Raw genomic sequence first — 25,769 nt, forward strand, 5'->3', positions numbered from 1 at the left:
ATTTGCTTGTTAATGCCTTACATGATGTCTTTTAATTTAAACTTCAATCCTTTGGAAGTAGACTTATTATCTCCATTAAACAGATCAAGAAACTGAGGCTTCAACTAATCAAGAAACCGAGCCTTCAACTAATTTAACAAGGTTAAATTACCACGATAGCATGGCCAATGTTTAAACTCAGTTCCCTCTAATCTTGTGGTTACAACCACTAAACCAGCTGCTGCACACTTATGGCAGAGAAGAGTAGATAAGTAACACTGCAAGGTGAACAATTTGTATCAGAAAGGAGCATTTCAAATAGGAAAAAGTGCACATAAATGATGCAGGATGCGTTTATGAACTGGTGCATAAATACAAAGTTTTCCAGAGTGTCTACCAGGGCCCAAGGCAACTCTTCAGTGGAAAATCTTCATCTGTATTGCAAATACCATTTCTATGTTTATCTATAACCATGAACATAACATAATATTACAGATGACTGGCTACATGATTTTATGGGGAAAACAATGAAAGCACAGAAGTTCAAGAGAGCAGGAAAAATTGTGAGTTAGAGTTCATAGAAAGCTTTATGAATTTTGCAGCACTCTAATGTAAATCCCAGAGGGGAAAATACTTGCAATGAGACACTTTCCCTCAGAAATCTTGAAAAAATCTTGACATCTTAATTCATTTCCTAGGCTTAAATATTCTAGGCTAGTCTGGTGGCACTGTAATAGCCTGGGCAAACATTTTTATTTATTTCACTGTTGATACCAATATTTGTGCTACAAGCTGCTGCCTGCATTTGCTGCTATTTATTTATTTCCTACAGATCAAATTATTGGCCCAGACAAAACGTGGTTTCTGGTGAAGTGCTCCTTGTATTCATGAGCAAATGGAAAAAGCTTCCATTTTAAATGTAGGTTTTTGCCACATGACTGAATTAATTCATGTTATAAATATGATATGAAATCATTTGATATCCATGCCTAAATATGTACAGTTGAGGCATAATCAAGGCAAATATTAGGTAAATCAAGCAAGCACCCTATTTACACAGGTAGGCAGTCAAAATGTCAAAATACTGTGTCCGGTTCCGGCTCAGCCACTTAGCTTCTTTGAGACTCAATTTTATTTCCTCTAGTATTTGTACCCTTAGTGCTTTATTGGGTTGACATAGAAGAAATGAAGCAATGTGAGTGAATCTTAGTAAAGCTATGACGTATCACAATATGGCTAAAAATTTTTACTTTCTGTTTATTTTTATTTTTTATTAATGCAGGATTACTCAGTAGCAAACACTTTCCTCTTGCTTTCTCTTCTCTATGTGGAAAAATAGGAAACAGAACAAGGAAAAATTTAAAAGCAAACATTATATCACTTATAGGATGCTTAGAATATATAGATTTGAGTAACTCTTTTGAGCATCTCACAAAACGTAACATCATGATGAAATATTTTTAGGTCTGGAACTGCCAAATGGTTAACGCTTAGGGTGCAGAGTCAGTCCCAAAGCTGGGACTTGTTAGATAGTGACACTTCTTCCCTGGTCCTCACACTTACTGGATTCTGGAATTAGCAATGATGGTTTTAACCTTAGTTCTATCACATACTCTTTTTATTTAATCTCCCTGAACCTCATATCTCACCTGTCAAAAGCATATAGTATCTCTTTCACATGTTTGTTGTGAAGACTGAAGGAGACAGTATATATGAAAAGGCTTTGTAAATTGCAATGGCTTCTACAGAGAACAAGTTATTAGGACAACTCACTTAAACTATCTAGATACCCTTTCCAGATGTCAGCTTCCTCTTAATGTGGAAAAACGGGATGTTACTAATAGGATGGACAGAATGTCGTTTAACTATTTCTGATTTCTTTCTTCCACATTTCAGACCTGAGATTAATGTATAAATTATTGTTTGAAGATGAGGAATGGAAATTTTCCTAAAAATAAATATTACAAGAAATAATGAATCGCCACAGTATAATGTTCAACACGTAAACACAGGAACTCGACGCAGGCCTGTAGCTAGACTCAGAGATAGGGAGGCCCTGTCTCCCCTCCGAGGACATGAAATCCAGGACTTACATTTTTCACGAACAGCCAGGGGAAATATCTTCTCCCCACATACATACTATAATCCAGCATAGTCTTTATCTTAACTTTACTCCTGTTCCTGTTCAACCTATGTATCCATGAGGAAAATAAGCTAAACATGTTCCTCCTCATAGCCATTTCCTCTGTATTTTTTCCAATTTGGAAAATTGGAAATACCCATAAATGAAAGTCATTACTTTAGTCTGTCATAGAAACACTGTCCTTGAGTTATACATATTTTAATTCTATGCTCTAGGATGTTGTCAAAAATTGATTTTAAAAATTCCCAGCCATACGGAGAGCCTCTTGGCATATTTTGTAAAAATCATTGTTGAAGATTTTATTCATTTTATGTTTTTCACTGATGCCTTGTAGAAAGATCTATGCTAAATAGTTCCTTTATAATTTAGCATAGAGAAACTTTGTCTTTTGTCTCTGAACTTATTTTTTATTTTTTATCAGACAATAAAAATCTAAGTTTCATTTAGCAGATACCTATGTTGACTTGTTCACCTTTGTAAAACCCCAGGACAGGGGCTTGCATATTGCGGTGACTCTGCAAATATTTGTTGAATGAATTGATTCAACCATAATTTCTTCTTTTGTATTGGTTGCAAAGAAACTTAGGGCTAAATACAGTAACTGTAATAGTCTGTGTTGCTGGTATATGTATTTTCTTTAGCAATTCTGATTTTATGTTTTCATTTTCTATTTAAACAATTTCAATTTTAAAAATATGGAAGAAAAATACAAATATATTTTAATTATAAAACACTCCAAACTCTGAAAACTGGTGTAGGATGTCATAAAATAAAAAACATTTTATTTTCTAGATAATTAAAACCAATATCATCTGACTTCATTTTATAAAATATCTAACAACTTATAAAATTAAGTACATTTTTACTGGAAAAAATATAGCCTTTTTTTTTTGAAGCATGACCAAACTTTTAGACAGAAAAACAACACAATCAGAAAATATACATATATATACTGGATAAAGAAAAACAAATAGTTGAACTTCATTTTTCTTTTCCATTAGAAGACATGAGGGACACACACACACACATATATACACATATATATGAAAGAAAATGTTGCAAATTTCAAGAGGTGTAAAACATTTGCTATTTAAAAACTTCCCAAAGGACAGTTTAATTTTAGCAATTTAAGACAATGAAAAGCCTGGAAAGCCCTAGCTTTGTGTGTTTGTAAAATTTGTGTTCCCAAATCTTTCTGTGGGTGTAGAGACAGACCTAACTCTAAGCCCAAGTCTTATATTGATGAAGGGAGAATAACATTAAATGGCCTGGTTAGCTCATCTGACAAGTATCCTGTCACTGGGCTTTGAAATGAAGAGATCCAAAGCCCTTTATTCAAAACTCTGTAATGCCTTGGGTCTCATTAAAGGAGAGAGGGCAGAATAGAGATCCAAATCAAATGCAACCAGAAAGTAATACTGGCAGGGATGATTGAGCAAATTCTTTGGTTTCCTAGTGTTGACTACATTTATGTGCCTTTGAGGATCATGGAATTCACATCTCTGAGCAAGTATGCCACACTCTAGTATACTGCACATATTAGTTTTGTTGAAGGCATTGCTCCCTTCGTTTGCATTTATTGCACGTTTTGGTAATTCACCTCCTGCTGATCCTTGCTGGGATCTCTTTTAACTGATATTAAAAATGAGATACAATTAATTTATTTTAAGATTTAGACTTTCTTTCAAGAAGATCTCCATTTTTTAAATCAGAAACATGTGTTCCTGTATTAATAGCTCTTAAAGTAGGCTCAAAGAAAAAACTGGGAGAGATAAATAAGGGTTTTTAATCTATAGTATTAACTAGATATAAGGCAAAAATGATAGTATGTTAGATCCTTACTTCCCTCAGGTGGGAGAGTCCGTGAATGTGTGTCTAACAAGGGAAGTGGCTGTGACATTAAATGAGCTGTGAGCACACAGCAAACTTTGAGGGATACGAGTCACACAGTTCCTGTTTTCCCTCCTTGGACAGATTTTAGCATATGAAATAGTAATTAAGAGGACAATGACACATAGACTCTCTATTTGGTTCCTTTTAGTTTTTTCCACAGTTTGTGTTCCCAAATTCAGGAAACTGTAAATACTATTGGAAGCTTGGAAATGTTGAGGAACATGACTATTACTTAAATGATTTCTAAAGAGGGTATATATTGTATTCTAATGAAACCATTAATGAAGACAAATATATCTAAAATTTCTTGAGAATCTTGACGTATGCAATCTATGTTTAACTAGGAATTACAAGCTTCAATTGACATTATCTTTGTTCCTGTCTTATACTTGGATTTCAACAAACGTGTATTTTTAAAATTTACTTTTATCTTAAAAGTTTTTCTTTAGCGTTTGCAGGATAAATCTGACACCAAACTAGAAGATCCTGGACTACACTTGAGTGACAGAAGAGTTTTCATTTGCATGTATTAAAAATGTATTTTTTTCTTCCTATGCCTAATAAAGCAGTAAGATAGGAAAAAAAAATGCCAATTAAGAACAGTGACACTCAACATTAGAGATAATCTGTTTAAAAAACCAAACCCATATATAAATACTTTTTGGAATAAAAGTTCAATTATCAAATCTCTTTGAAATGGGCAAAATGTTAACATGCAATATGAATGACTTTGAGAGATCAGTAGAATCTCTCATGATATTTATTGGAATAACTTTATAAATGCATATATATTTGTATATTGACACTGATCAACTTGAAGAGTTCTTTGTTTCAGGAACAAAATTCTCAGGGAGAGGCTTGATTTTTCAATGAGTACAAAGACGGATGGTTCACTAAAGAAGATATGCATAAACTCTACATTTTTGAAGATTTTTCCAAATGAATTAGTTTGCAAAATAGGAATAAAGGTATTTTAATTGCAGTTAGTAGCAGTGGCTTATAATACCATCAAAATATAATAATTGTTTATAAAATATATACAATTTAAATTTGTTTTCATTTAAAATTTAAAATATATACAATTAGCCTCAGACTTTGATTTTTCATTATTATCTTTTATTATTTTTGATAATATTTCTGTGGATCAGCATATCACAATGTACATTCTTGGAAACAATACTGTAAAACATGCCACAAAAATGTGTTATCAAACAATTTTGTTAAAAGCTGTGTACTATAAGGAACTATTCATAATTTTATTAGGTATGATTACAGTATTGTAACTTTGTTAAAAAATTGTTGATTTTTTTTCAAGATGCATGCTAAAGTATTTGTGAATGAAATGATAAAATTTTCAGGATTTGCTTCCACATATTATGAAAGTATGGAAAAAGGATAGGGGTGAGGACAGGGCTGGGTTAGCCATGGGTTGGTGTTACTGGGCTTGAATGATGAGTACTTGTGGGTTCAGTAAGCTATAGAACCTACATTTGTGTATTTTACCTTTATTTGAAATTCTCCACAACAAAAAGTAAAATAAATAAATAAAAGATGTATGTCTCTTAAATATTTTATAATGAACATAAGAGCTGTGAGAAGTTCTGGGTAGAAGACCCATTTGTTTGTATGAGCTCTTCCAAACTTACAGACCACTGAACTATTCTTTTCAAGGAACATCTGTAAATTTCTCTCCTGGACGCTTTGGGAATGGCTATACATTGGTAGAACCAATGTTTTTCCATGTATAATTGTCCATGATAATTTCTGTCTTATAGCACATAAAAAATCCATCTACATATTGAAAAACATTAAGATAAAATGTGGAAAATGTTTAAAATATCTTTTTTATTTCCAAATTCTAAGAGATTTCAGATCTCTATATTAACTAATTTTTTAAATTTCATAGACATTTATCCTGATGTTAAAGAAAGTGAAATTTCAGAAAGAAAGAATAGATGGTAGTATATATTTTAAAAGACAAGAAACAACTCTTTTTGATTGAATATTTACCATAAATCTAGTTATGATTGCTTAATATCTAAATGAAAAGCTCTGCCTAAAAAACTTCACATATCATTATCAACCTATATACTATTTATATATTTTATCCCAAATTTCTATAAAATTTAAGTATCTGTTAAAATTTCAGTTGTATACCCATGAATTATTTCTCACTCTAGAAAAGTTAGATTAGCTAGAGACATTCTTCAAAGTGAAATAATTGTTAAATATGATTTATATTTATATAAAATGCTTTATAATTTTGCATGTCTGAGAAACTACATTTTAGTTTCAAAATAAGTTAAAGAAATTTACTTAAAAAAACCTATACATACATTTTTAACTTTGCATCTAAATAAAGACAACCTGCATTATTATTTGTAGCTGTCCTTTCTAGCTTTTTAGAGACTAGCAAACTTTTCATTGTTGACTTTTATGAAAATTTAAACAAGAACATTTGCATTTATTATAATATATTGCCAGAAATTGCATTGATTTCCATTGATGCTATTAATTTGATAAATGTTTTGTTATTTGTACTATTTGCACTGTAAAGACAAGCTAATTATATCTTAGTGACATTTTTGACAATTGCTTTAACTCTGGCAAAAACCGTATGTCTTCTTTGCTTCAACAAAAAATTACTCTTGCCTAATGAAAGCTTGAACTAAGCAAGAGAAGGTTAGCACATGTTAGAAGTCTTGCAAGCTTCACTTTGGAATAAGTAGTAAACAACCATTTCCCAGGACTCTCTTTTAATAGAAGAGCTCACATTTTGTAGAAGAAAATATTATGTACCTGCATAATCTGTTCTTGCATAATGCCCATCTTCAGACTTAGTAGTTGTAGTTGTGTTATCTGTGTTAAAAAATTAACAATAAAAATTGATTAACTGCTTCCTAAATATCTAATATCAAACTTATATATTTCCTCCAACAATATCTTCATTGCAATTAAGGAATTTTTACAACTGTAGTTCTAAGCAACCTGCATACTAAGACAGATTTACAATGTCAATTTCTGTCTGAGAGCAAATAATAAAATGAAGAGAGCTTTCTAAAGTTTGAGAGAAGAAGATTCACAATTATAACTGAGAAAAATTGGGCAAAGGAGTAACAAAACCTAAGAAAATGCTTGTTTCTGAACAAGAAAGAAAATAGAACATTCTAGTACCTCTTGCTTTTAAAAATGCATTTTAAATATTTGTACTGAATCAATACATAAAAATGAAGTGATTTGCTTTTAGTTTCAAGGATGTCTAATAAAATTCTTAGATTCGTTTGAAAAATGTTTTTGAGTTTCTTTTTTCCCTTTGCAAGAAAATTGTCTGCTATCTTGTGAATATTGGCTTCTGTGTTTATGGCATTGTGACAATACAGTTCCATTGTATAGAGACAGATCTGGACAGTTGCTGAGAGCCCCTCAAAATCCTATAATCGACACAAATGCTACAGTAGACTCTACAGTTCCATTGTATAGAGACAGATCTGGACAGTTGCTGAGAGCCCCTCAAAATCCTATAATCGACACAAATGCTACAGTAGACTCTACTATCCATTGTAAATAAGCACTGCATTTTGGAAATGGAATAGCTGCCTAATAAGGAGTTTTCTTCACTTTTCATTTTTGCACAAAGACTAAAAACATTCTTTGAAATGAATTTTGGTATGAACATTACCTTGACATCGACCCAAAGACATGACTTCAATTTTCTCCTGTTTCTGACACGATGCTTCTTTGATTTGGCATGCATTATCATAAGATTTCCCATCAGAAGCGCAGAGGGGATTGAAGTTGGTTTGAGAACAGTCAATATTACACACACACCTAAAAAAAAGAGAGAAATAAAAACATGTAACATCAATAGTGTTGTTACCACATTATAAATAAAACACAAATGAAAGAATTGCTAAGTTGACAAAATGCAAGTTGGCAAAATTGAATTGTATCCTTCCAGGGAAGTTCCTTCACTTTTCTAACTGAGAAGAAAAGAAACACAGAACTAATGGAAAATAATTCAAACAACTGAGCAATGGATAAAAAATGAAAAGGAAAAACTCAAAAATGATCATCAGTTAATTTCTGCCCTGGAACTTTTAAAACATGTACATAAATTTCCATGCTGATATCTGCAGAATATGAATAGGCTGAGGTCATGAAACTCTGCTTTAGAGTTTTCTTACATTGAATCTTACTCTTCCTTCTTTTCTTGGGATATTTGAATGGTTAAAGCTTGTGGAAAACTGACTCAGAGGACAGTTCAGAGAAAGCAAACAAGTAAATTATTTGGCATGCAATCAGGAGTCATATTTCTTTGGCATAAATAAGGACGCACATAAAATGTACTAAAAGGACCAATCTTCAATGGTCCTTAACATTTTGGGGGGGCCACAAAACCCTTTGGAAAAATGAAAGCTATAGATCTCTCCCCAGAAGTATCCATATTCATATAAACAACCCTTCTGTATAAAATTTCAGGGTTGTCTTGGGCCCCTTTAAGCATATCCTATGAAACCCCTTCCGAGATATACACTACTATTTTTCTACCTCTCATTTTAAATAATAAAATAATAAATACAAGTTGATTGCCACTCATGATGTTAATATTTTTCTATAATCTAAATAAAAATTTGGTGATTTAATGAGAATTAGGTTACCTAAAGAAGAATTAAACATTTTCAAGAAAATTTTATATGATTGTTCCTATGTCTTTACACTTCTCTATTTTATTATTCTGAATATTGTGTCTTGTGTGTTTTCTGGTGTATGTGTACAACCATGTTACAGCTTTAGAATATAAACTCATTTTAAATTTTTATTAATATTTATGTTGTTTTTGTAAATAGATTATATGTTTCTCAAAGTCATGAAGCATACATTTTTACTTCTGTATATTTTACTGAGAGCTAGGCATACAATGGCAAGCAGGTTACTACATGCTAGACTCTCAACATGTATTGCTTTATTTAATCCTCACAACAGCTGTTTTACAGACCAAAGACATTACATAAGGTTAGACACTAGTAAATTGTGGAATAAGGACCCACTCATAGATTTGTTAAGCTAAAACCCAACCCCCTCTCTCTAATACCACAGACTGTGTTATTAGAATCTCCTGGAGAACTTTTAAGTATACAGATTCATAAGCAGATTTCTGGGCTCCAGTAAATCTAGGGTAGCTTCTAACATTCTATATTCTTAAGTAGTCATCCTGGCACCAGACTCAATTCCTGGGAATCACTGCTTGATCAGTCTGTTGATTGAGAGAGGCTTTGTATACACACCAGTGCATCTCAGAGTGTAGTCCTTAGACCATCTGTGTCAGAATTACCTAGATTGCTGTTTAAAAATGCTGGCAGAAAATGTGCTAATGAACTTATTTATTTATTTATTTATTTATTTTGTAAGAGAATTGCTGTAGGAATGCCTGGTTATTTTTACATTTACCTATTTAGGAACAAATAGCTACAACAGATGGCAACCATCTCTAAACACTTAACTCATTGAGGAGCGGTGTTCCTACCTTAGCTTTGATGTTGCCATGTGATCACAAGCTACTGGAACATGACATTGCTACCTCAGCTGATTCTTGGCATCTGAAAACCTGAGATCAGGAGCTGCCTACGTGTTCAAAGAGCTTCTGGTTCTTATAGAGTGGATGTGGATAAGTGACTTTGTAGGCCAAGCCTTAATCATTGTATTAAATAAAAAAGGAGTGGGGAGGTTGACATTTGCATTTTTAAAAAGGTAGTTTCTTTTGCCTTCAAACCAGTTTAGATTCTGACTGTTGTTGTGTTAGACTCTAAGAATTATCTCCTTCAAGGTCTTCTATAAAGTTGTTTGTTAGCAACTGAAAAACAGAAAGGTATGTTCTGTCATTTGTCTACCTAAATGGTAAATTAGATAAGATATTAGGGCTTTGACGGTATATCCAAATTAAGTCCAAAGAAATTTAGAAATGTACAGTATATATATATTTTAAATTTTTATTAATATTTATGTTTTTGTAAATGTTTTGTAAATAGATTATATATATATATAGTGTACATTTCTAAATGTTCCAGTGAAAAAGTCACACATATATATATAGACAAAAAGTAATTGGCAGTTCAGAAACCCATTTGATAGCATGACAAAATGGTGCAAAGGGAATAGAGATGGTGATATAGTTTGTCTGTGTCCCCACCTAAATTTCATCTTGAATTGTAGCTCCCATAATTCCTATGTGTTGTGGGAGCGACCTGGTGGGAGATAATTGAATCATGGGGGCAGGTATTTCCCTTGCTGTTCTCATGATAGTGAGTAAGTCTCATGAGATCTGATGGTTTTATAAAGGGAAGTTTCCCTGCACAAGCTGTCTTCTCTTGTCTGCTGCCACACCTTTCACCTTCTGCCTCCCTACCCACTTGGAACTGTGAGTCCATTAAACCTCTTTCTTTTGTAAATTGCCCAGTCTTGGGTATGTCTTTATCAGTAGTGTGAAAACAGACTAATACAGATAGAAAGATAAAATTAGATTGAATTGGACTGGTTAGAATCAGTGTTTCACTGAAAAATTCACTTAAGCTTTAACACCAAATTCAACAATTGTGTGGGATATTTTACAAGATTCTCCAATTGGTGTATTTATTATTTATTTATTTATTTATTTTCAGTTTGACTAATCTGATTTTGGTCCCACAGCTTTTCTGCTGCTGACATCCTTCCCCCTTTCCTTTCCTAGCATTGCTTGCTCAAGGCCTCCTTTCAAGATTTGTTTCCTCTCGAAATTCCTGGCTCTTGTTGCCTCAAATAAAGCCTTTCATGGAATGGCTAAGAAACAGGTATAGATGGTTGATGTTTTTATTCTCAGCCTAAGAGGAGGACATAGATTCATTCCTTGAGGTGAAAGTTTCCCTGGGATATAAGCTTCAGGAATGCATGGATTATATTGGTCTTTTTCTCAATTGCATATCCTCATCATTAACTTCCATCTTTGCTCCCTACTTTATATACTTGCATATATTAAATAAATGCAAGAGTACATTTTAAAAATACTTCCTGTGACTCTCAGCAATCACTGGAAATTGGAAATCTATGGAGAATTTTTTTTTTGTGAATAAGTGGAAGAAACTTCAAAGATTTGCTAAAATGGCTTGAAAACAATAAGCTGGCCGGGCGCGGTGACTCATGCCTGTAATCCCAGCACCCTGGGAGGCCAAGGTGGGCGGATCACCTGAGTTCAGCAGTTGGAGACCAGCCTGGCCAACACGGTGAAAGGCTGACTCTACTAAAAATACAAAAAGTAGTCAGATGTGCTGTTGGGCACCTGTAATCCCAGCTACTCAGGAGGCTGAGGCAGGAGAATCACTTGAATGGGGGAGGCGGAGGTTGTGGTGAGCTGAGATCCCACCACTACACTCCAGCCTGGGCAACAGAGTGGGACTGTGTTTCAAAAACAAAACAAAACAAAACAAAACAAAACAAAAAGATGAAGCTTGGGGAAAAGGAAATGTTGTGACTGGATTACCAAGGACCTACCATTTCTATGTTTCTGAAAGACCAATAAACTCTGATTACATAATCATTATTTACTATATTCCATGTATATATGTCTATTAAGCTTATTCAGTTAGAAAAACATGCAGGATTCCAAGACCATGGTCTGAAACTCTAAGTCCATCTTGATCTCTATTTGCAGTGATTGAATTATCTTTGCAATCCCCAACCCGCCCAATATCTTGCACACATGAAACTTTCAATAACTACATGTTGAATAGATAGCTAAATGAAATGAATGAATACACTAACAATTTTACATTCTTAAAGAAAGGTTGCTATTCTAAAAGTTACTATTACTATGCCCATCTTACGGATAAGAAAATTGAGACTTGGAGAAGTCTCACAGCTTGAAAATGGAAGAGCCTAAATTCAAATTTAGGCAGTCTGATGTCAGAGCCTGCCCTGTTCTACATACTGAAAGTACAAAGAAAGATAGACCCAAACTCCTATCACAGACCCAAATTCCTATCACTCTCTGATTAAAGGAATCCTTTGAGTAAATAGGATTTGAAAAACAAGGCTATGTCTACTCTTGGAATATGTCGTGATTTTATGAATTTAAATCATATTGACTCTTGGTCCTTGTCTTCTCAAACAAGCAATCCAGACTTTTTGTGTATCACTGGGATATATCAGTGAATGTTAGTTTTAAGACATTGCAAATTAAAACCTGGTTTTAGAATTAGTAACTAATTTTATGGGCATTAGATTAACCTGACTATCTAAAGCATCAGTTGCTCAAAATATTTTATCCTTAAATAAAATGCTATATAAAGATCCACATGAAAACTAATATTTACACGCAAATACACATACACACAAACACACACACACACACAAATGTATAGCTCAATGAACTCTACTGAAATTACAAAATTAGAGGGTTTTAGCATTAATTTTTTTCCAGGTGTCTGCTTCAAAACTTTCAAAGAGGAATTTGGGGAAGTTTACATTCATGGGGTAGAGGTGGTTTTGTGTGTTTATATGAGTGAAAAAATTTGTGTGTGTGTGTGGGGGGGGCTCACACTCACCTCCATGGTGCATTTACTGCATTGGTAATGCACCTGTTTACTTGTTTATACCTCTACTTTTCTGCAACCTTCTCAAGGGCCAGGTGTTTTACTTACCTTTGACATCCTGGTACCTAGTACAGTGCATTACAAACATCTTCAATAAATGGTTGTTGAATAAATTACTGAGAATGGCAGATGGTGTTGAAAGAGTTGAAAATATTCATTGTGCTATATATTAACACCTAGGAGAGATAACTTTGTGCTACTTGGCAGATGTGGGGTCTCCAAAGGAGAGGGGGTTCCTGAAGAACTAAGGCTCACTGTCCTCCTTTTATTTGTGTTTCCACAGACAAAGGAAACAGGAAACAAACAGTTAGTAAACTTGATGGCATCAAAGTCCAACTGGGGCAAGAAAATGTTTTCACCAGGCAGGCTACTACTTCTCATTTGTGGTATTTGGGTACAGTTTCAGGCACCAATATAATTTGAACATGATAGCAACTTGTCAGTTTATTGCTACATTAAACCACTGAACAACATAAGGCTCTGATAAAAAGGTGACAGAAGAGCCAGGTTCAGTGGTGTATGCCTGTAGTCCCTGCCACTCAGGAGGCTGAGGCAGAAAGATCACTTGAGGTCAGGAATTTGAGAGCAACCTGGGCAAAATAGTGAGACCCTGTCTCTAAATAAATAAATAATTAAAAATACATTTTGAAGATTAAAAAAGAAAAAGAAAAAAGGTAGCAATTATCATATAATGTAATGGTGAAACTGCAGGTCACTTTACCAGCTTATGTAAATTAATCAAGGGTTTTTCTTTCTACAGAAATGAAAAGCACACATTTTTGAAAACAGAAACTATCCCTTCACTGCTTTTGGCAAATAATTGCATTATTATTCATTCTGAGAGGAGTAACTAGTTAATTATAGCATGTCACAAGTATTTTATGTGAGCCAAAGATTTGTAAGGCTGAGGACTGCACGAATGCCTTTAAGGTTTTTTGTGTTTTCTTTTCTTCTTCTTTTTTTCAACCTATCTCAGTCTTTTGACATTTTGACACTGCGATTACATAGATCTCTTTTCTTCTAGGCTACAAAGAAAAAGAATCAGCCTTACTCGAAAATAATAATTTCAGGGGTCTGTATGTGGTAATACTACCCTCTGAAAATCCTTCAAAGAAAATTAACATTGACTGAAAACCTTAGCTCTCTGAATTATAAGATAGAAGAGAAATAGGAAATAATTTTTAAAGACCACTTGATAGAGTAAGGAACTTAAATTATAGCAGTAAAAGGTAGCATTTGAGACAACTCACATACATTTATAACTATCTCATCAATATTTTCGGGGGTTTTGACATTAATTTAATTCCCTGCCTCACTTGAAATGGCTCTTCCAAGGATGATCTGCAATGAGTTAAATAAGCTTCTCTGTGTATTTAGAAGTGCCTTGTCATCTGCCAGAGTGTGAGAATGCAGAACCTGGCAGCTAGCAAATTACATATTCATGTGTCTGGTTTGTGGCTGCCCTCTAATTTCACTAGATTTTGTTTCATCTATTAAACATGGCTGTCACTTATTCCTCTCCCAAGGTCTTTGACTTGGTGTCCATTCCGTATTTTGACCATACAATATTCCTAGTTAGTTTCAAAGCACCCAACTACACCGCAGTGAGGCTGGCTTTCTGGTTGTTTCGGACCTTAACTGTGGTTTTTTTGTTTCTCTTGAGGGTGTCTGTCTCTGGGGCCATTACGCAGACCCTCTCTGGCCTGGCCAGTAAATAAGGTCAGAGCTGCTGTCTGTGATCCCTGTCAGATCCGTAATGGATGAACTGCATTATATTAATAACAGTAAAAACAGCGTGTACCTTTCATTCATGATGCTTATGATACTTTAAGCCCATTTACTCATTAACTCTCACATCACTCCTTTTGATGGAACTTGATTATAAGTATTTTATCTGTAAGGAAACTGCAGTGCAGGAATGACTGTGAGTTGTGAGAGAAAAAAATGAGGTAAGAGATGTGAAAATGCATTGAAAAATTAAACCCTGTATTCAAAGGGTAGAAAAGCATTGACTGACTGGTAAGGCTAATAAGTCTCCCATGTCATTACTCAGGTCTCAGGTGACTTTTTTTTTTTTTTTTTTTTAACTTATAGTGGGCAATCCTTTTAGTTTTGAAATCTAGGAGGAATGAATAATGCCCTTCTCCAGAAACATTACCCAGGACTGCACTCAGGTTTTCCAGGGTGGCCAGGCTTATCTTGCACGTGGAAAAAGCTTAGTTGCCATTAGTATCGATCTCTTTATAAGGATGCAAAACAGAAGTTGGCCCATTACATGGGGAAGGTCTTGGGAATACTGGTCCTCACTGATCAGAAATAGACTAGGACAACAAATAGCCAATCAGAGGAAAACTGAGCTGCGAAACTCTTGCCCTGGGTGGTCCCAGGACTTCCAAAAAACGGAATCGCATTTTGAAGAGAGGGAACTATTGCTGGGAAAGAGACTGATGGCCACATATTGAAATAATGTCTAATTATAATAAAGACAGATGGAGAATGTGACTACAGGTTGGAACTTGGTATTAGATAGACCTCTATTTAATGAGGCTTATTTACTAGCTGGATGGCACTGGGCTACTTCACTTTCCCAAGCTTTAGAATCCTCACCTGTGAAAATGGAGATAATGACTCAAGACTGTAGTCACTAAATGCATATCAACTGCTTAACAAAGTTTCTGAGAAGTTGTAATCAAATACATACTGTCCATCATTAACTTCTGGCTTTCAAATCCTGGATTTCAAATTCTGGATGCAGATCAAAATCTTCTGTGGCATACTTAAAAAAACCAGATGACTGGGTTGCAACTCAGAGATTCTCATTTAGGAGGTCTGGTGTGAGGCCTAGGTAGTCGCTGTTGTCAAAAATGCTACGGGTGATTCTGATGTGCAGACATGGTGAGTTGGAGTTATATTAGATACTCTTTCTCACCCTCTAAGACTAAGAGATTTTCCAGATTTACTGTATATAAGATTTATTGTGACAAATTTTGGTGCAATAATATCTGGAGGGGCATTCAGAAATCAGTATCTTAAAGCAAGTTAGCTCTTTCTGTGGGAGAAGGTTTGCATCCCCTATTGAGAAATCTCAGCTACTCTGACTCCAGCCACATCTTTTTTCCCTTTCCTATTCATTCTATTTTAAGAAATTTAATATTCTTATTTAATGTACACTATTCAGTGACATGCTTTAAAAGGCTTTATTCATATGGCACATACTCCATGCAATGTGTTTGGTGTCAGATGAGAGGGACAGGTGATTAAACACACTGATCTAAAAAACATCAGTGGCAAAGCTGTCAGTAGAATTAATTTGCCAAGTAAAACCAAGACCAAGTGGCAGAAAAGGGGGTGAAATTATCATGAGGTTCCCCTGTGTCTGGCGCCTTGCTCCTACTTCCTTAAGACTCTTTTGTTTAATGCTCATAAGATAGGGAGGAGGAGGTGGAAAGTGAACTGTCTGGAAAGAAGAGTAGGATTTAGATGAAGAAGAGTGGTGGAGAGAATGCCTGGGGAAATGTATGGAGGAAGACAGTGTACAGTGTGCTGGGAGGATCACAGATCAGTCTGATTAGAATGAACTCTTCCCATCCAATGTGGCTGAACACAATGCTCTAGAAAGATTGCAAAGGGCCTCAATTCCAGTCCAAGGAGTGACCTTTATCTTCTGGGGAATGAGGAGTCCTGAAAGGTTTTTGAGCACAGTGTGATGAGAAGGTCAACATGATGAAAGTGGTGCTTTAGAAAGATGGTGCTAGCAGTAGAGTGCAGGCAGAGGGACTAGTTCCCAGGCTACTGGTGTTAGGTGTAGAGACAAGGAAGGAAAGCCCCAGAGTGAGGCATTCACTATATGGAAGAAAAGGAAGAATCATTAGGGCTTGGTGGCTCGCTACTTAAGGCATATTGTAGTGAAGCACTAAGGCAAAAATGTCACCCCATGTCCTTCCTGCTCTACCCTTTCCTGCTTTTTTCCTGATCTGTACTACGTTCCAAACTAGAAACTTACTATAGGAGCTGCCAAGCTCAGGGAGGGAGGCAGCTGTGTGTGTGACTCAGGAAAGCTTTCTTTCCTCATAGGGAGAGTTTTCTGCCCTCACTATTGAGACAGAAGCAAACAGGCTTCTATCACAACAGTGACAGCATGCAAGCACCCTTAACTACAGTTGAAGGAGAATAATGCCTTGTATTAATGTATACTCTGCCTGGTTCCAGGGTTGATTTAAAATGACTGAAACAAAACCACAGGGGCAGCAGAGACTTATTAACGCCCACTGTGTTAGTGAGCAAACAAGGCTCCTTTCGAGGCAGAAGTTGCTCCCACGTCCCTCTTCAGTGCATATGATAGATGGAAGCAGGATTTAATTCTCCATCCATTGTCATGGGTCATGATTGCCTTTTCCTCAGGATTATTTTTTCTTTTTAGAAGTAGCTGCATTTACATCTTAAAATACTCAAAGCAAACAATTCTTCTTCCTCATGTACGTTTTTAAAAGTATCTTGAAGCAAAATTCCTCATTAGCATCATGTGTATGTGCTTGCTCATTAAGCTGGAAAACATATTCAATAACCAAGGGTAACTTCATGATCACAGAGAAGTGCGGTCGCTCCGACTGGATGGGTCTTTATACACACCTGAGTCAGGAAGCATGAAAACCCCAGAATAAAAAGTTGGAAGGAAAAACAATACAATAAAGTTACTTAAAAAAATCACTTTTGAATAATGTGGTAGACTAGATTCCCACTTGCTGCATTCTGTCATTATCATATTGAACGTTTAAGCACATTCCCAAGCGCCGGGATTCCCACACCCACTTTAGTGATCGGGGTGGCTTCATGTTTGTGTTTTACCAACTGGCCCTCTGTTGTGCTTTCACTTGACAAAAGGCCTTTAGGAGTAAATGTGTATGAACATCATTACAGTTTAGATTTCCCACGAAACTGCAATTTCACATCATGCCCTTGGATTTTATCCATGAAAGATAAGAAACAACAGATGAATTACAGCTTTGCATTCTGGTAAAGTTGCTAGTTTGAAAATAATGGGCCACTACATTGTTCAGGTGGCTTTTATTTGTTTGGCTTATGTTTGTTTATCTTATTATAAGAACACTCATGATAATTATTTTCAGAGAACACAAGGTAGTCCTACCTGGTGATATGGCACATCTCCTTTTATTAGATAATCGAGTCAGTTATAAGATCTTTTGTATTTTCCTTTGGTCTTGGCTCTCAGGGAGCTCAGAGATAAGCAGTGAGTAAGTGTGTGTGATTGTGCATGTGTGTATATAAAATGAAGGACAGGTGGTATATGAAAACAACAAATCCTCAATTTCACAAGTTTCAATCGATTTTTTCATCTTATGATATAAAGGTAGGAAAATAAGGTGACATTTGTGCACTTGCAACAAATCATCATGGAATTAATTCTTAGTGTTTTTGTAACATGTTATTTCCCAATTGATGTTTGCTAAAGATTATACTGCTATAATTGAGTATAAAAATAAAGTACTAATTAAATCATGCTGGTATTAACTCTTCATAATTAGAACTGATACCAAATGTTTACCCTTCATGATTATATCAATCTTTTACTTACTGATTTTGGGGTCAATTTACTTTAAATTTACTTTAAAAAATAATATTTAATACATATTATACCATGCTATAATAAATATCATATTTGAATGAAGACAAATATAATAGAAATATTTATAGGAGTACTGTACTTGAAACCTGGAAAGAGAAGATGGGAAATATAATTAAGGTAGGAGAACACCTTAATTTTATCTGTAATATTACGGTTCTTAAGATCAAAAGCAAATATGCTAAATGTTTGCATCTGTTCAAATTAGGTGGTAGAGCACAAGTATTATATTACTTTTAATATTTTCAAAACACTGTACTTTATCATTTAAAATAAAAATATTAGTTTTGACATTTTGCTTTAAAATGTTTAAATTATCAACCTTGGTAAATAGTTTTTGCATGATTTTGATCAGGAAAGTTTATTTCTAAGTTGTTTAAACAAACTTTGAAAAAGAAATATGTGCATGGAGACATTCCACTGGACCAAGATAATGTTTCTTTGTAAACAACTATTTGTGTCTGTATAAAAGCGACTTTCAAGCAGAGTTTATTATATGAAGGGAATCATCTCTCTCTTTGTCCTCATCTTATGTGTTTGTCCACTAAAATGTTAAACTCAAAAACACATGGTGGCATTTTAGTTTACAGGCTCAAACCAGCCGTTCCTCACTGACTTCCTGCAGTATTGCCGGTGAGTTCTGATTGCTCCGAGAGAGGACTGTGTGGTCAGAAATAGTTGTGAGCTATTCTGAAACTCTTGCGATGAAGGACTTTAAGTAGAAATATTTGAACATTTTGCCTTGAAATAAAAATGCTTCTGAGTTTCTCAAAAATATTAAGCTTTAAAAAGTAAGAAAGGAAAGGATCTGTGAGTACCCTCCTAGAGTGAACCCCAGGTAAGGTCCTCTGGTCAAAGGTGTTTGGAGGTCTGCAGCTATTACTGCCACTTTTTTTCCCCCCCACTGAGGCATATACATTTTAGTTTACCATAGATCTCATTTAATTCAATTGAATCACATAAGTGTAGCTGAGCACCTACTTGGTACCAGGTACTAGGCTCAACATCAGAGACAAAGATGATGCTTGTGATTACGGTTGGCAACAGAGATCACAACAGAAGGAGGAAAACAAATATTCATAAAACAGAGTCATCAGAGCTTGGGTTTGTTAGCATGAAAATGTATTTTGCTATCACTGAGCAGTAATAACTACTTACACCTGGCGGGTACAAAAAAGCTTTCACGGAGGATGTGATGCTTAAGCTGGAACTTGGAAAAGGAGTAGAATTTCAGCAGGTGGTCTACCTGGTGCCTTCTAACAAGAGGACATGTAAATCCTTTCTCCACTGAGGATTTCCCCCTAACAGTGTCATTCTCATCCCAGATAAGTCAAGTAACTCAGAATTGTATTTTAACCTAAATCTATCATTCACTCAAAAGCATTTTTTAGGTACTGATAATGGGCTGAATTCCTCATTGCAAGATTCATGGGTCTATGTATTTTTCACTAAACTGTGTGAAGAAAACGAGTTGGAGATTAAGTGACTATAGCTACAGATAAAGAAGGAACAAAGAACCTAGGAGCATCCACCCCAGGAAGGAAGCATTCCCCAATGATAAAGAGCATAGTTGGAACCCTGGACACTTACAAATCACTGAATAATTTACTGATTGGAAGGACATTAAAGAAATGCTGAAAAATCAAACAGGAATCCTCATTAATCCATTCATTCACTCAACCATTCTATGTGGAGTGGCTACTCTGTGCAAAACACTGTGCTAGGGGTCAGGGAAGGCAGAGGAACTTGCTAAATTCACGTAGCAAAGGACCCAGCAGAGAAGAATCAGCAAAGACTGCAAGGGTGGTAGGAAGACAAGAATGAGCTGGATAAACAATTGATATTATTCTTAAGCCTGAGTGTACAAAATGGTTTTGCTCTTGGCTTCATCTCAGAAGACTTTTTAAGCTGCATAAACAAATGTAGACTTTTCTTTCAATAATAGTAAGTGGATGCTACAGGAATATAATATGTTTTTTTAAATGGGTGTTTTGAATTACTTCTAAGAGGAAATATAATTTTTATGAAACCAACAAGCTATTGACAAACATTAGACTTATCAGTTATTACCTGAAATTTGGCAATATTTTAATTACTGTAATTTGTTTGGTCATTGTATATATTATATATAGTGTGTAACAGAGATCTGATTCATCTTTACCCAGTCTAGTCATCCATTTTATACATTGTCAGTCTTCTATTTTAAGCAAGCTCAGTTATAAACTCTAAATTCAAAATATTTTTTATTTTTACATATTATCTTTTTTTTTTTGAGACAGCGTCTCGCTCTGTCATCCAGGCTGGAGTGCAGTGGCGCAGTCTCTGCTTACTGCAAGCTCTGCCTCCCAAGTTCTCGCCATTCTCCTGCCTCAGCCTCCCGAGTAGCTGGGACTATAGGCGCCCACGACCTCGCCCGGCCCACCACCAGGCCCAGCTAATTTTTTGTATTTTTAGTAGAGACCAGGGTTCACTGTGTTAGCCAGGATGGTCTCGATCTCCTGACCTCGTGATCCACCCGCCTCGGCCTCCCAAAGTGCTGGGATTACAGGCATGAGCCACTGTGCCTGGCCTACATATTATCTTTTATCTTGTTTTCAAAATAAATATCTTTAAGTGTCACGCTATATATGGACATAGCATAAAACATAAATTCTGTTTAAATAAGTTAGCTTATAGTTGATTACAATTTAAAATCACTGGGTGATAACTTTTGTTGTGTCTCTGAATAGTATGTGTTCTATACCTCTGTCACTGACATAAGGTCTACTGAGACTTGACAGTTATCAGGCAGGCAGATTTGGAGCATGCTTAGATAGATTATCATCACACACATATCAAGGTACAATGGGACCTAGGCCAACAAACCAGGCAGGATACTTTCATTATTCATCCAAATGTTGTATTAGCTAGGGGCCCCTTCACAGGAGTTGAAGTTTAAGCTTATGTTTTCCTTGATAAAATGCTAGCCCTAAATAAATGAACTAGTTTGTTCTCTAATTTAGGATTTTTTTTCCTGATCGGCAAAAGTACTTTTAAAATGTAAAGTTCTAATCAAAAGTAACAGAATATAATTAAAAATATATAAAATATTTAGAAAGAAATGTGATGACTTTAACTTTGTATCATACTCATAGATTACAGAGTCACTTGGATCACAAAATACTCATTATAATGTTAGGAAAAATTACCAGTATATAAATTGGAATACAAAGGTATAGAAAAATTAGTAAAAATGTATACAAATTAAAAATACTCCTCCTTGATTATAGAAAAACCTAGAGGCTAGTCCACAATTAGGATACTAAGATGCTCAGGATATAAAAAACAGCAAAAGATAAGTCCATATGTATAAATTACCAGGGAAATAAGAGAGTTTCTGAATTGCTCTCCCATTTCTACTTGCCTTTCCTCAAGTCAGTTCATGCTGCAGCTAGGGCAATGCCTTTAAAATGTAAATGAGAATCAGTCCCTTGCTCAAAATCTAGCAAAGGCTTCCTTCCCCTGGACCTTAGAATAAAACTTGTAGTCCTTACCGTGGTTCATGAGGCCCTGTGTGATCCGGCTCTTGACTACCTATGCCATTTTATTTCTGATCAATCTTATACACTCTTTCCATGCTCCAACCACACTAGACTTCTACTGCTCCTCCAACATGCCACATGCTTCTGCCACCAGCACTTTTCACTTGCTGTTCCCTCTGCCTGGAATGTCCTAATCTCAGATACTTGCATGGCTCAAATATTACTTTTCTAACAAACCTACCCTGAGTGCCCTATCTAACACAGCACCTATTTCCTCTCTGAATCATGGTATATTACATACTTTTTTTTTTTTTTTTTTTTTGAGACAGTCTCGCTCTATCCCCCAGGCTGTAGCGCAGTGGCACAATCTCATTGCACTGTAACCTCCGCCTCCTGGGTTCAAGCGATTCTCATGCCTCAGCCTCCAAGTAGCTGGAATTACAGGCGCCCACCACCATGCCCAGCTAATTTTTCTATTTTTAGTAGAGACAGGGTTTCGCTATGTTGACCAGGCTAGTCTCAAACTCCTGACCTCAGGCGATCCGCCCGCCTTGGCCTCCCAAAGTGCTGGGATTTACAGGCATGAACCACTGCACCTGGCCCATACTTGATTTTTTTAATTGTCCGTTTTCTTCACTAGAATGTACACTTAGACATAGAAAGTGACCTTGTCTGCTTTGTTCAGTGTTGTACTCTTCACAACTAGAACAATGGTTGATGCAAAATAGGCACTCAATAAATATTTGTTGAAAAAATGAATAAGTGAATGAATACATTCTGAATTTAAAATATGCTTATATTTCAGTGATCTAGACAAAGTTTAGATTCAAATTATATGTTAATTAGATCAATGCATATTGTTTTGCTCCAATTATCAAAAAGTATTAGTTCATTTATACATATGATAAATATTTGTTAATTTTTGTTAAATGACTAGCTCATAGTGGATGTGCAATAGCTATTTGTTGAATAAATGGAGTACCTACCATGTACAGGTTATTAGACATTTTGGTATTTAATTACCAAACAATGGTCCAAATAGTCCTATTAGGTAGAACAGGTTATTTTAAACATGATGATGAATTTTGTGCCCTAATGATCAGTCTTCAGTAATCAATGTGAACGGTAAAGGTCCCCAGAGTTTGAGAGCCCTAGGCTACATGCAGTGCATACAATTAGCCTTTTCACTATCTATATACATTCTTAGTATTAAAATCCATATTATATAATTTTCATATTTTTTCATTGTCATGCCCAAAATGCTTTAGATTCTCTGTCTGAATCTCCTTATTCTGAACAAAAACTCAATCAGCCTTTTCTTTCAATGGTTAGTTAATCTGTACCAATCTTTGTTGTTAGTATCCTTAAGATCACCTATCCTTCAAAATATGACTCAATATTTATTCCAGAGGTGGAAAATGATTGAAGGTTACTGTCTGCTGTAAGCCTTTCCCAGCTGAGCAGTTTCTTCTTTAGGCAATTCAGTATGTGTCTAATTTAAGTAATTTGATCATTTGATTATTCTGATCTGACTTCCGATTATACTTGCATCAAGACATCTATTTCATTTCAAAGATGCAGGGACAGCTACTGAAAAAGCAAATAAACTTGGGCCTGTTTTGGTTGAAAGTACTTTCTGTGGGTTCAAAAGTTTAGGTAGAACAAGAAGAAAAATGAGTATCAATGTATTACTTATGCAACTATTATTAAATCATGAACTACAACAGAAGGATGTTAAATATTACATAAATACTTTGAAGTGAAAGATGTTGCCTTTTCACAGGCAATGTTTTTATTTTGACTATGATTTCCAGAGCCTACTACTCATAAGGCATCTTTGCAGTAAATGTAGTTAATAAGGCAAGCAACTGCAAAGCGGATAATACCTCCCTTTGCATACTTAAAGAGACTTCTTAGGCAGCAATGTTCTTCTGCCTTTCTGATACACATGTTCTGCCTGGGGAGACAGCATGCTGTTAGGTTTGTGCCTAGTTAACATTAGGGATTGGGCTGTATCTTGATATATAAGGTTTAGGCTAAACAAAGATTTATAAAAATTGAATCTAAAGATGATAACTGTGACTTGTCATTGGAATATTTTTATTGACAGAGGGACATTAAAATGGTTCAATGGCATTCTAGAGGCTATCACTGAAGCTTTTTTTTTTTTTTTTTTTTTTTTGCCAGTCTGGTAATTACTAAAATGTATACAGGGTTTTAGATGCTCATTCCAAACTTGGTCCATTCAGCTACATAATCTGCGATATGTGTGCCCCTTTAAAATAATTTATGATTAAAGTCTGCAACTGTGGCTAAATTGCACACATTAGGGTCTACTGTTTTTTAAAGGCCAAAGAATGATTATCATATTCACGATGTTTTTAAACAGCAGAAAGCACAAGCCTTTAAAATATAATACACTTTGAAGTAATTGTATTTAAGCAGTCCACACTAAATAAAAGGGCAACTATATTTTTAAAAGATAATACATATGCAGGAAACAATGGTGACCACTTAATAAGTAGCTGAAAACATTTGAAATGTGACATTTAGGGGAAGGCTCGTTTCTATGAGAAAATATATGTGATTTTACTTGGTATCATATTGTGGAAAGTGGAACCAGAGCTGTCAGGTTACTTAAGAGACTAGGGTCCATTCTCTTTTCTTTGAAGCATAATGCCAGTGTCACAAATGTTGGTGTTGTCTCACTGTATCATAATACAGTGTCATAGTCCAAGCAATCACTGTCAGCCTAAACTAACTAAAAGTGTAGGCTTATAGTCTTAGAAAATGATAGAAGTTTCCACAGGACAAGACGCTTAAAATGAATGTTGATTAAACATAAGGTCTGTACAGAGATGTATCAATATATCTATTCAATGCCTTGGGTCACACAGAAAGGTACTCACTTTTTGGCCTATAAATTCTAAAGACTATTTTAAACAGAGAACAATGATGGTACCAATATTTGGGGTTGTGGCCATATCATAAGACAGAACTTGCACATGGACCAAAGCTGACAGCATCCCCTGAATTGAGAGATACAATTAACTCTTAAGAAAATCATTAGAAATCAGGGTATAGGGAGCTGAATAGGATGATTTTCATTTTCATTCAACATTGTCTAATTGGTGAATACATGTCTACCTTTCTTTATTAACAAGTCAAAATTAGGTTAGATTGATCAAGGGTCATTTATTTTATAATCTTTTTGGACACTACAGTTTGATCATGGCAACCTAAAACTCTGCAGTAACTATCTGCATAAGGCACTCAATCAAATGACTAATATCATTTTGATCCCATGCCTCATCAACCGAAACATGAGCTGTGAGACACTAATACTGACTCCTGGCTTAAGAAGACCCTGCTCTCCGTAGATGAAATATGCCAAGGATCCTGTGAGTCCATCTTACAGCCTTTCACACTTTCATTCATGTTCTTTTAGCAGCTAGTTATTAGAAGTCCAGTAAAACTGTATGTTTCTCTTTTGCAGCCAAAGAATGAAAATCAGAGTCCAAAAGGTGCTATCCTCAAATGAAATGAGGAAAAAGAAGCTAAGTTGTGTTTTCTTGAGCATTACCAAATATTACATCTTCCAATTGAGTAATAAAGAAGTATGGCAGAAAGCTGTAGAAGAAAAATTGCAAAGCAGAATTTTAGTGTTTTCATTCATTTAGTCATTTACTCAACAGATCTGTGCTGAATATCTAACATGACGCATCACTGTTTTTTTGGATACAAAGATGGGCAAGACAATACCCTACAATTAAGAGGAAAAGACAAAAAATTAATTACAGAGTGTTGTTTTAGAGGCAAATGCAAGGCTGCATGATTAACTGAGCTTGGGGTATGGTGGCGTGTCAAGGTTTCCTAGAGAAGGAATGTAAGTTGAGTAGGACTTGGTTGGGCACAGAAGTGGGAGACAAATCTCCAACATAGAGGAAAGAGTTTATGCCCAAACACAGAGG

At 35.2% G+C, this 25,769-nt stretch overlaps 1 protein-coding gene across 2 annotated transcripts in view; it reads right to left on the bottom strand.

The window, feature by feature from the left end:
• The window catches only part of TMEFF2 (transmembrane protein with EGF like and two follistatin like domains 2), a 244,911-nt gene that overhangs the window by 41,117 nt on the left and 178,025 nt on the right, over positions 1 to 25,769 (bottom strand). Inside the window, exons 6-7 of one of the 2 annotated variants that reach the window (XM_515997.7) lie at positions 7,695 to 7,843; positions 6,815 to 6,874 (exon numbers count right to left, since the gene is read on the bottom strand). In XM_515997.7, coding sequence (XP_515997.2) covers positions 6,815 to 6,874; positions 7,695 to 7,843 — 209 coding nt within the window. The remainder of the gene's footprint in view (positions 1 to 6,814; positions 6,875 to 7,694; positions 7,844 to 25,769) is intronic. The other variant, XM_009443902.5, reaches the window with a different exon arrangement.

This window comes from Pan troglodytes, chromosome 13 (assembly GCF_028858775.2).
Source record: "Pan troglodytes isolate AG18354 chromosome 13, NHGRI_mPanTro3-v2.0_pri, whole genome shotgun sequence".
Lineage (NCBI taxonomy): Eukaryota > Metazoa > Chordata > Mammalia > Primates > Hominidae > Pan > Pan troglodytes.